General features: G+C 42.7%; 1 protein-coding gene and 1 long non-coding RNA gene across 2 annotated transcripts; both read left to right on the forward strand.

Annotated features, from left to right (window-relative positions):
- Positions 1-1650: 1650 nt before the first annotated feature.
- On the forward strand, positions 1651-10572 carry LOC106563694 (arrestin-C). Its single transcript, XM_014129500.3, has 13 exons — positions 1651-1725; positions 5326-5358; positions 7021-7051; positions 7180-7240; positions 7338-7382; positions 8396-8649; positions 8746-8819; positions 9024-9162; positions 9282-9366; positions 9447-9519; positions 9609-9746; positions 9834-9917; positions 10027-10572. Exons 2-13 carry the CDS (start codon positions 5351-5353, stop codon positions 10127-10129), a joined length of 1095 nt encoding a protein of 364 aa, XP_013984975.2. The 5' UTR covers positions 1651-1725; positions 5326-5350; the 3' UTR covers positions 10130-10572.
- A 208-nt stretch (positions 10573-10780) lies between these two features.
- LOC145859268 (uncharacterized) lies at positions 10781-11920 on the forward strand. The gene is made up of 2 exons (XR_014379466.1): positions 10781-11043; positions 11383-11920. It is a non-coding gene; the product is annotated as an uncharacterized LOC145859268 (long non-coding RNA).
- The last annotated feature ends 125 nt before the right edge of the window (positions 11921-12045 follow it).

A 12045-nucleotide genomic window follows, 5' to 3' on the forward strand; every position in this document is an offset into this window, starting at 1 on the left:
CTCAATAGGGTTGAGATCCGGTGACTGTACTGGCCACTCCATTAAAGACAGAATACCAGCTGACTGCTTCTTCCCTAAATAGTTCTTGCATAGTTTGTAGCTGTGCTCTGGGTCATTGTCCTGTTGTAGGAGGAAATTGGCTCCAATTAAGCACCGTCCACAGGTTATGGCAAGGAATTGCAAAATGGAGCGATAGCCTTCCTTCTTCAAGATCCCCTTTACCCTGTACAAATCTCCCACTTTACCACCACCAAAGCACCCCAGACCATCACATTTCCTCTACCATGCTTGACAGATGGCGTCAAGCACTCCTCCAGGATCTTTTCATTTTTTCTGTCTCACAAATGTTCTTCTTTGTAATCTGAACACCTCAAACTTAGATTTGTCTGTCCATAACACTTTTTTCCAATCTTCCTCTATCCAGTGTCTGTGTTCTTTTGTCCATCTTAATCTTTTCTTTTTATTAGACAGTCTGAGATACTGCTTTTTCTTTGCATCTCTGCCTAGAAGGCCAACATCACGGAGTCGCCTCTTCACTGTGGACGTTGAGACTGGTGTTTTGCGGGTACTATTTAATGAAGCTGCCAGTTGAGGACATGTGAGGCGTCTGTTTCTCAAACTAGACACTTTAATGTACTTGTCCTCTTACTCAGTTATGCACCGGGGCCTCCCACTCCTCTTTCTATTCTGTTTAGAGCCAGTTTGCGCTGTTCTGTGAAGGGAGTAGTACACAGCTTTCTACGAGATCTTCAGTTTCTTGGCAATTTCTCGCATGGAATAGCCTTCATTTCTCAGAACAAGAATAGACTGACGAGTTTCAGAAGAAAGTCTTTGTTTCTGGCCATTTTGAGCCTGTAATCGATCACACAAATGCTGATGCTCCAGATACTCAACTAGTCTAAAGAAGGCCAATTTTATTGCTTCTATAAATAGCACAACAGTTTTCAGCTGTGCTAACATAATTGTAAAAGGGTTTTCTAATGATCAATTAGCCTTTTAAAATTGAAAAACTTGGATTAGCTAACACAACGTGCTGTTGGAACACAGGAGTGATGGTTGCTGAAAATGGGCCTCTGTATGCCTATGTAGATATTCCATAAAAAATCTGCCGTTTACAGCTACAGTAGTCATTTACAACATTAACAATGTCTACACTGTATTTCTGATCAATTTGATGTTATTTTAATGGACAAACAATGTGCTTTTCTTTCAAAAACAAGGACATTTCTACGTGACTTCAAACTTGTGAACAATAGTGTACATTTTTTCACACTCAAAGGTGAAATGTTTAGTTAATTTACAAAGTATTGTAGCCAATTACCAAGGTAGGCCTCTTTCCTATAGAGTGCAATACCCTGTGAGTATTAGATGTTCAGCATACTGTAAGCCACAGGACCAACAACAGGCTTTAGAGAATCACTGTTGTTTTATACTTACCATAAATCAAGGTCATGTCTCTGTCCCTGGGAGTACTTTACTGTGCATTGCACGTTTTAAATCAGTTGGCTGTGGTATTTTTAAACCATATGTTGTCAAAAAAGGTGTTTGCTTATTGAATAATTGGATTGAGAGACAGACAACAGCATCTTAAACAAGAAAGTTAAGTCGGGGGAGGGGTCAGAGGTCCGGCTATAAAGAGTGATGTCAACAGTCAGAGACTGCACTCTAACCACAGAACACTCAAGGGATTTGAACGTCAGTGGAACACTGATATCTTTAAGAAAGGTAAGACATCACCATTCTTTTTGCTTCACAGCTTTGTAGTTTTGTAGTGGGAGGGATGACGGAAGAGACAAAGCCTTACTCTGTGAATATCAGAAGGACATTATAACAACAGAGGACGTCCTAACTGCAAATAGGTAGAATAATTCAAACTTTCAATGCCTACACAGTTTTCAACTGGCTTTAAACCAGTATTGATGCTGTCTAAACCGCTGTAATATAGTTGAAAATAAGTTGGTACATGCTTCAACTTGTAGCAAACCAATTATATTTTGACATTGGGACAACAACTGTTGCGCTTCAATGAACATTACGCACTGCATAATTAGGAGCCTCAAATGTTATAGTAGCATGGAACAGCTCAACCCTGACTTCGTAAACACTTAGGTCTTTCCTGTCTGGCCTGTTAATACCCATGTCAGTCAGATTTAGTAGGGGATAGTAAAAGGTATTAAGTGAATTACATTGTAAGGATTATTTTTGTCACTCAGGTCAAGGATAGAAAAGTAACATAGCATCCCCACTGTAATTGCAGTAAAATGTACAACACTCAGGCATATGGCTTCTCAATCTAATTCATTGATATCTGATACTGGAAATGGCCGTGGGTTAAATCCCTGGTAGCCTACTGGCAGTGTCCGGTATCCAACTGGCAGTGTCTGGTAGACTACTGGCAGTATCCGGTAGACTACTGGCAGTGTCCGGTAGACTACTAGCAGTCTTTCTAGTAGCCTACTGATAGTGTCTGGTAGCCTACTGGCAGTGTCTGGGAGACTACTGACAGTGTCTGGTAGACTACTAGCAGTCTTTCTAGTAGCCTACTGATAGTGTCTGGTAGCCTACTGGCAGTGTCTGGTAGACTACTGACAGTGTCCGGTAGACTACTAGCAGTGACTGGTCGCCTACTGGCAGTGTCTGGTTGCCTATTGGCAGTGTCTGGTCGCCTACTGGCAGTGTCCGGTAGTCTACTAGCAGTGTTTCTGGTAGCCAACTGGCAGTGTCCGGTAGTCTACTAGCAGTGTTTCTGGTAGCCAACTGGCAGTGTCCGGTAGTCTACTAGCAGTGTTTCTGGTAGCCTACTGGCAGTGTCCGGTAGCCTACTAGCAGTGTTTCTGGTAGCCAACTGGCAGTGTCCGGTAGTCTACTAGCAGTGTTTCTGGTAGCCTACTGGCAGTGTCCGGTAGTCTACTAGCAGTGTTTCTGGTAGCCAACTGACAGTGTTCGATAGTCTACTAGCAGTGTTTCTGGTAGCCAACTGGCAGTGTTCGATAGTCTACTAGCAGTGTTTCTGGTAGCCAACTGGCAGTGTCCGGTAGCCTACTAGCAGTGTTTCTGGTAGCCAACTGGCAGTGTCCGGTAGTCTACTAGCAGTGTTTCTGGTAGCCAACTGGCAGTGTCCGGTAGCCTACTAGCAGTGTTTCTGGGAGCCTACTGGCAGTGTCCGGTAGTCTACTAGCAGTGTTTCTGGTAGTCTACTGGCAGTGTCCGGTAGCCTACTAGCAGTGTTTCTGGTAGCCTACTGGCAGTGTCCGGTAGTCTACTAGCAGTGTTTCTGGTAGCCAACTGGCAGTGTCCGGTAGTCTACTAGCAGTGTTTCTGGTAGCCAACTGGCAGTGTCCGGTAGCCTACTAGCAGTGTTTCTGGTAGCCTACTGGCAGTGTCCGGTAGTCTACTAGCAGTGTTTCTGGTAGCCAACTGGCAGTGTCCGATAGTCTACTAGCAGTGTTTCTGGTAGCCAACTGGCAGTGTCCGGTAGCCGACTAGCAGTGTTTCTGGTCGCCTACTGGCAGTGTCTGGTCATCTACTGGCAGTGTCTGGTCGCCTACTGGCAGTGTCTGGTCACCTACTGGCAGTGTCTGGTCGCCTACTGGCAGTGTCTGGTCATCTACTGGCAGTTTCTGGTCGCCTACTGGCAGTGTCTGGTAGCCCACTGGCAGTTTCTGGTCACCTACTGGCAGTGTCTGGTCACCTACTGGTTGTTTCTGGTCGCCTACTGGCAGTGTCTGGTCATCTACTGGCAGTTTCTGGTCGCCTACTGGCAGTGTCTGGTAGCCCACTGGCAGTTTCTGGTAGCCTACTGGCAGTGTCTGGTAGCCTACTGGCAGTGTCTGGTAGCCCACTGGCAGTGTCTGGTAGCCCACTGGCAGTTTCTGGTAGCCTACTGGCAGTGTCTGGTAGCCCACTGGCAGTGTCTGGTAGCCCACTGGCAGTTTCTGGTAGCCTACTGGCAGTGTCTGGTAGCCCACTGGCAGTTTCTGGTAGCCCACTGGCAGTGTCTGGTAGCCCACTGGCAGTTTCTGGTAGCCTACTGGCAGTGTCTGGTAGCCCACTGGCAGTGTCTGGTAGCCCACTGGCAGTTTCTGGTAGCCCACTGGCAGTGTCTGGTAGCCCACTGGCAGTTTCTGGTAGCCTACTGGCAGTGTCTGGTCGCCTACTGGCAGTGTCTGGTCATCTACTGGCAGTTTCTGGTAGCCTACTGGCAGTGTCTGGTAGCCTACTGGCAGTGTCTGGTAGCCCACTGGCAGTGTCTGGTAGCCCACTGGCAGTGTCTGCCATCTGTAGGAGAGATGTGCTGCTATTACATTGTGGAACAGATCTCTCTGATAAAGACAGCTGACTGCTGACAATCCAGTCTTAACTTCTTACTAATGAAATATAGCCAACTACTACCTGTAAACTATATAGGTAGTCTCTGTAACACTTTCTAAATGCAACTCAAGAAGGCCGCTCACCATGGTCATCAATACCATGGTGTCTGTGGAGGTTGCTGAGGGGAGGACGAAACCATGTGTTTGATGCATTTGATACCATTTCACTCATTCCTCTCCAGCCATTACAATGAGCCCATCCTCCCCAATTAAGATGCCACCAACCTCCTGTGCATGTATCCATTTGGGACACTTCTGGAAGCACTATCCAGGAATCTACTGTAATTGATTGAATACCGGTCTTGTATTGAGATCTGGACCATGGACAGCAACATTGTTGAGGATAGAAAGTGATACAGTCCCAAAATACAGAGAAATGTCAATAGTGGATTTAAACTTATTTTTTGGTTAGACTAAAATGAGATAATTCTTATTCTTCTTTTATTCCTTTTATGAGTATTGATACTGTTATGATCTCATTTTATTATCTTCGTCTATCCGCTGTAAATGTTTCAGGAAAATAAGACACCTTGTGACCTTGTGAATGCTTTTGGGAAGCCTTGGTCAATATGTGTAATCCACCACGGACGTGAGGATGAAACCCCTCCGTTTAGAATGGAGTATTACATAACAATGTGCTACCTTGTAAATCCTGCCCAGGTTACGTTTAGCTACTGTTAGGGTCTCTGTGCCTCTGCAGTCTATTAGATGAGCGTTGTCAATAGCAGCAGTACTTTGAAAAGCTAAATCCCAGCCAAGATTTGGCTCAGGACAGCTAACAGTGATGCTGTAATCTCATTCCACCAGATTATTCCCTGTCACTCAACACGGATACAGCATCCTTTCATCCATAACTCATTGGTGAATCAGGGGTTATGCCTGATTGTGATTGAGATTCACTTTTTGTTGTCATTTTCATGAACTCACACGTTTTGTTTTGTTTTGTCTTCCACAGAAAGAATTCCTGAAATTGCTGAAAAATGTCTAAGTAAGCCCCCACCTGATTTTCAATTAGACTACATGTTGAGAGCATTGCAACGTTATTGAATGTCATACATGGTCTATATTACTATTACTATGTTACTAGTAAAACTTTGTTTTGTTTGTTCGGCCAATGTAATTGGCTGTTTGCAAGTGTTTCAGACCATATCTGTAGAGAGCCCAGAGGCAGATGGATCTATTGAATTAACCTGTTCTCTCACCCACTACATCTAACTTTGACTATCTCAGGTGTCACAGAGTAGATGTTCTTATATGCACCTCCTCATCTTCACTACGCTTTAGAAGCACACATGGGAAGAATTCCACTTAGAAACCTTTTCTACTGAGATGTAGCAACACTCCTCTATTTTAATACACTCTTAGAAAAAAGGTTTCCAAAAGGGTTCTTCGGCTGGCCCCATAGGAGAACCCATTGAAGAACCCTTTTTGGTTACAGGTAGAACCCTTTTGGGTTACATGGAGAACCCTCTGTGGAAAGGGTTCTACATAGAAACCGAAAGGGTTCTACCTGGAACCAAAAAGGGTTCTTCAATGGGTTCTCCTATGGGGCCAGCCGAAGAACCCTTTTAGGTTCTAGATAGCACCTTTTCTTCTAAGCGTGTTCCTATCTATCTCATGTAGGCCTATCTGTTATAACCCTACTCCATGGTATCTGTTAAATTGTGCAGAATAAGAAAATGTATCAAACAAAAACGTCAAGAAATCCCTTTAATACTCAGAGGACTGCTGACTATGTCAGGAAATAACACAGGAAATAACATGGGTTCTCTCCAACACTCAGCACATGGATATTAATACCATGAAGTGTTATCATTCACAAAGGATTTGTCCATCTGTTAGTGACATTAGCCTTAAGTCAGAGTTTTCATCTCCCATAAGGAGAGCATTGTTTCTTCTGTAGGTTTTAAACTATCAAAATAAAGAGAGTAGCACACTCCATATATAAACTCTCAGTAATTTATTGGGTATTTACCAATGTTTCGGCATCACTGTGCCTTCTTCTGTAGGTTTTAACAGCATGGGTTGAGTTGCATAGATTGAGTTGCATGATTCGAGTTGCCATAAGGTGCTAGTGAAAGTCAATAATAGGTTTCCCTGAGGACTACTGAGAGGAGAGCTCCAGTCAGTTCAACAGGATTCGAGAGAGAGGCAGGCAAGGCTGCAGCTTTGACTTGAGCGCCCTTGAATACCACAAGCACTACGTGTTGAATGGTCACTCATGCAGGGGGGCTTACAGCCTGACTCAAATCCAGTCAGTTAGGTAATATTACACTCAAGGGTTAATTCCTCACATCTGCTCATGTAAGACAATGTACGACCCTGACTGATACCTTCTGCCCTCAGTATGGTCTGACAAACACATCTCCAAACTCTCAGGATTAGGAAGCATTTTGGACAAAACATGTCAGTTATCATAATGTTGTATAAATAATATGTTTATATCGGGTTGTGTCATTATAATTTGCATACCTTTGCACATTTGATTGACTGTTGATTGATAATTTGTCTTCCGATAAACCTTTGTTTTTTCACTACTTGAAATTAACATAGAGTGTTTAATCCTTGCAGAATGTGCTACTTTGGTTACTAAAGTAAGACAGAGAAATGTTTTAAACATTGCTGACCGTTTGGTTTGATATTTTCTCAGGGTATACAAGAAAACCTCTGGGAATGGCGCAGTAAGCGAAAACCTTTTCTGTCTCTCTAATACTTGCCCCATAGAAGTAAAGACCATCACCTATTTGTGATAAATGTGATAGAGCTCCAGAAACATTCTGTTTGACCATTTTTTTCTTCTTATCTTCAGCTTACCCTTTACCTGGGAAAGAGAGACTACGTCGACCATGTTCAGAATGTGGACTCCATCGGTAACTCTTACTTTTATACTTGGCACTTCTGTATCGTAAGTTTAGACATTTGTGTTGAGGGGAGAATCTCTAAAATCTCTCCCCATCGTTGTTACAGAGGGAGTGGTGAAAATTGATCCTGCAGACCTTGGAGGCAAGAAAGGTACACATTCTTTTTGTTCTTTGTTCTTTGTTCTGGTCTCTAGTGTTTATCCTGGTCTCTAATGTTTATCCTGGTCTCTAATGTTTATCATGGGCTCTAGTGTTTATCATGGGCTCTAGTGTTTATCCTGGTCTCTAATGTTTATCCTGGTCTCTAATGTTTATCATGGTCTCTAGTGTTTATCCTGGTCTCTAATGTTTATCCTGGTCTCTAATGTTTATCCTGGTCTCTAATGTTTATCCTGGTCTCTAGTGTTTGTTCTGGTCTCTAATGTTTATCCTGGTCTCTAGTGTTTATCCTGGTCTCTAGTGTTTATCCTGGTCTCTAATGTTAATCCTGGTCTCTAGTGTTTATCCTGGTCTCTAGTGTTTGTTCTGGTCTCTAGTGTTTATCCTGGTCTCTAGTGTTTGTTCTGGTCTCTAATGTTTATCCTGGTCTCTAATGTTTATCATGGTCTCTAGTGTTTATCCTGGTCTCTAGTGTTTATCCTGGTCTCTAATGTTTATCCTGGTCTCTAATGTTTATCCTTGGTCTCTAGTGTTTATCCTGGTCTCTAGTGTTTATCCTGGTCTCTAATGTTTATCCTGGTCTCTAGTGTTTATCCTGGTCTCTAGTGTTTATCCTGGTCTCTAGTGTTTATCCTGGTCTCTAATGTTTATCCTGGTCTCTAGTGTTTATCCTGGTCTCTAATGTTTATCCTGGTCTCTAGTGTTTATCCTGGTCTCTAGTGTTAATCCTGGTCTCTAGTGTTTGTTCTGGTCTCTAGTGTTTATCATGGGCTCTAATGTTTATCCTGGTCTCTAGTGTTAATCCTGGTCTCTAGTGTTTGTTCTGGTCTCTAGTGTTTGTTCTGGTCTCTAATGTTTATCCTGGTCTCTAATGTTTATCCTGGTCTCTAGTGTTTATCCTGGTCTCTAGTGTTAATCCTGGTCTCTAGTGTTTGTTCTGGTCTCTAGTGTTTGTTCTGGTCTCTAATGTTTATCCTGGTCTCTAATGTTTATCCTGGTCTCTAGTGTTTGTGCAGCTGGCCTGTGCTTTCCGTTATGGCCGTGAGGACCTGGATGTCATTGGACTGTCCTTCAGGAAAGACATCTGGTTCAAGCACCTCCAGTTGTACCCTGCTGCTGACCACAAACCCACCCTCACTCCCATGCATGACTGCCTGCTCAAGAAGGCAGGAGAGCAGGGCCATGCCTTCACTTTCGACATTCCCGTAAACCTTCCCTGCTCTGTCACACTCCAGCCAGGACCAGATGATGCTGGAAAGGTAGGCTCTTGCCTTGCTATTTATATGTTTTTTTACCCCAGATATATTAAATTCAATGATTCATGATATTTACATTGGCCTTTTGTGTCTACCTAGGCTTGCGGTGTGGACTTTGAAGTGAAGACCTACATTTCAGATGTGGCAGACCCAGAAGAGAAACTTGACAAGAAGTGAGTGGCTGTCCAAATACTCATCTTCTTTTATTGAAATACTTTACACAATAAGACATGAAAATTCTCTACATGTAAAAACAACTGTTTCTTTCTGACACTTTTTTTCTCTCGCTCTCTCGCTCTCTCTCTCTCTCTCCCTGTCTCCCTGTCTCCCTGTCTCACTCCTTCCTTCTCTTTCCCACTTTCCCTCCATCCTTGTAGAGACACTGCCCGTCTGATCGTCCGTAAGATCCAGTTTGCCCCAGATGCAACTGGTGCTCCTGGTCCCAAGGCTGACATCTGCAAGAGCTTCATGATGTCTGACAAGCCTGTCCACCTGGAGGCCTCTCTGGATAAGGAGGTGAGTTAAACCGAAATCCTCACCGGCTTCTACAGCGCATATACTGTAGCAGCTATATTAGAATACATGACAAAAAGGGGTTGCAAACAGTAGAATTGTTTTTCTTATATTGATATCAGATCTATTACCATGGAGATCCGATCAATGTCAACGTCAAAGTCAAGAATGAAACCACCAAAACAGTGACAAAAATTAAAGTCACCGGTAAGTTGATCACTGCTGACTCTGAATGTTAGAACTAAAATACTATTCTTAAGTTTATAACAGTGGGCTCTTTCCTCCAGTTGACCAGACTACAGATGTGGTGCTCTACTCCGCGGACAAATACACCAAAACCGTACTTTGTCAAGAGTTTGGGTGAGTAGACAGAAACCAACCATCTCCTCATCATCTTCTAAGAAGTGCTCTTCTCCTGATCCACTAACATCTCCAACCTTCTCCTACAGAGAGACAATAGATGCCAATAGCACATTTGATAAATCCCTCACCATCACCCCCCTACTGGCTGACAACAAGGAGAAGCGCGGTCTGGCACTGGACGGCAGACTGAAGGATGAGGACACAAACCTAGCCTCCAACACTATGTGAGTGGCAGTCTACATTATTTTCACATTCAAATCTAGACACAAACAACCTGAGTCCATCTCTGTCTTCTCCTTACTCCTCATCAGTATGAGAGACGGTATGGATAAAGAAGTGTTGGGAATCTTGGTCTCCTACAAAATCAAGGTCAACTTGATGGTGTCTTCAGGAGGGTAAGTCTTAGATTAAATACATGTTTGCCTGTAAGCCAATGCCATGTTTTACATTGAAATTGAGGAAAATATTAAATGCTAACCAATTATGTTCTTCACTCCCACTCAGCTTGTTGGGAGGTCTCACAGCCAGTGATGTACAGGTGGAGCTCCCCTTGATCCTCATGAACCCCAAACCCCAAGGTAAAGTAATAGTGTTACCTAATGAATAATAGGATTTACCATATCTAATAAACTGTCAAAGTAAAACTGATGTGGTGAGGGTGCAATGTCTCTCTCTTGTGGTGGCTAATTTCTGCATTACCAAATGAGGAGAGTTACAAACTTCACACACCAGTCAGAGTTATACTTAAACTACATCTTTAATGATAAGAGCTTTGCAATAGCCCTTGACTTTCAATGATGCGCCATTGAAAGTGACAACACAAAAGTACAAAGATCTTTTATAGCAAAGATACACCCCTCTCAACGTACATGACGAACAACAGATACATTGAATGTTCACAAGGTTAAGATTTGTATGAAAGATATCTATAAAACATAGCAAACAGCAACTGCTGTGTCAACAGTTTCCATTGTATAGACCAGTGTCTGGTCCTCCTACTCCAAACTGGAACCGTCTCTCCCTGGTACGGTATAGAACAGAACCATTAGCTCATGTTCTCTGGAATGCTCTTTATTACCCAAAGACATCGTAAATCTCCTCTGTCAGGGCTATCTCATAGAGGCCCATCCTCAGTAAAACACACACACACACAATAGTTAACAGAATACTCTATTCTGTCGAATAAAACAACCATTATAATACAATACAAGCATTATAACATAATCTTGCAATTTTCCACGACACTCTCTACTCATTCAAGGTTGCTATTCAATGTTACTAATGTAACCTTTCAACTCTTTTCCCTTCTACAAAATCTACCCCATTACATGAGCAGATGTGTGAGTAAAACATTATAGGATATCATTTTAAATACGTATTAGTAGCACCGCAGTGTTCAGCTTTAATAAAACATAGTCTGTGTTATGCACATTTGAAAGTCATTTTGTACTGCCTCGTGACCTTGTGCTGTTTTCGTGTTTCCTTTATGATCTGCAGAGGTCTCCCGGTGGGAGAGTGAAGGTGAGCTTCTATCCAACAGACTTATAGACCCTAATGTACAGTAGACATACCTTTGATGTGAAGTGCCCGTTCATTGGAGGGCTGTTGAACTCTGGTCTTTATAGAGGGCAGGCTTTGCCCTTACGATCACCAGTATTGTATAGCGCTAGCATAAAGGCACCCGCGGTTGTATTTCAATGAAGTTCAAACAACTGTAGATGAATCAGATGATCCCGTGACTGAATCGAATGATTCTAATTATGACATTACTTTAGCACATTCACTGTAGTCATTCACTGTAGTCATCTGTGACAGTCACCCAGCAGCCATATTTATTGTATGTGTTTTGTGAATCCCCAGAACGCATGTAACCCTTGAGGCTGAGTACATTCCAGAAGACGAGGAATGAGGGACTGCAAAGTTCAATGGAGCAAAGCTGTTGATGGCTGTCCAGATTGAAAGGCTGATGACCAAAGCAAAGAAGAAACTGGAATACCTCATAGGAAGAACCATCAATAAAAAATGTTAACAGCTTTATATGATGTTGATTTCTCTCAGTGTTGTATTTTAGTGGTTTTGTCAATGTGAGCCTGTAGTACCTGTACTGTAATGTATGTAGATATCCAGCCATGCGTATGAGTCATATCATTTCACACATAGCTTAATTAACCATTCACTCTGTACTCCTCACATAAAACCAAGGGGGTTAATGAACACATTCAGTATAAAGGGGTTTATTGGTTTGCGGATAAAACTCCCACCTAAACTACTCCATCAAACAGGGAGTCCGGTAGTACTCAGTTTATCATATTCAAAGAATTGTGTTTTTCTGCGGTATGTATGCATGTTTTGGACTGATAAGTCATTGAACCAAATAAAACAACTCATATACTTCTAAGACTGGGTATTCATCCATTCACTGCAGTGCATTGAGGGGAACTGTCCATGGTGCTGAACTGGCATCAGGTAACGTCACGTCTTCATAGCAACACATGTTTTATAATTAAGCAATAAGGCCTGAAG

This window comes from Salmo salar, chromosome 11, assembly GCF_965601325.2.
Source record: "Salmo salar chromosome 11, fSalSal1, whole genome shotgun sequence".
Classification (NCBI taxonomy): Eukaryota; Metazoa; Chordata; class Actinopteri; order Salmoniformes; family Salmonidae; genus Salmo; species Salmo salar.

Excerpts from the sequence above, each read along its gene's own strand:
- LOC106563694 (XM_014129500.3), top strand. Across the intron at positions 8,820-9,023 it reads GAAGAGAAACTTGACAAGAA|AGACACTGCCCGTCTGATCG; the intron begins GTGAGTGGCTGT and ends CCATCCTTGTAG. Across the intron at positions 9,747-9,833 it reads AACCTAGCCTCCAACACTAT|TATGAGAGACGGTATGGATA; the intron begins GTGAGTGGCAGT and ends ACTCCTCATCAG.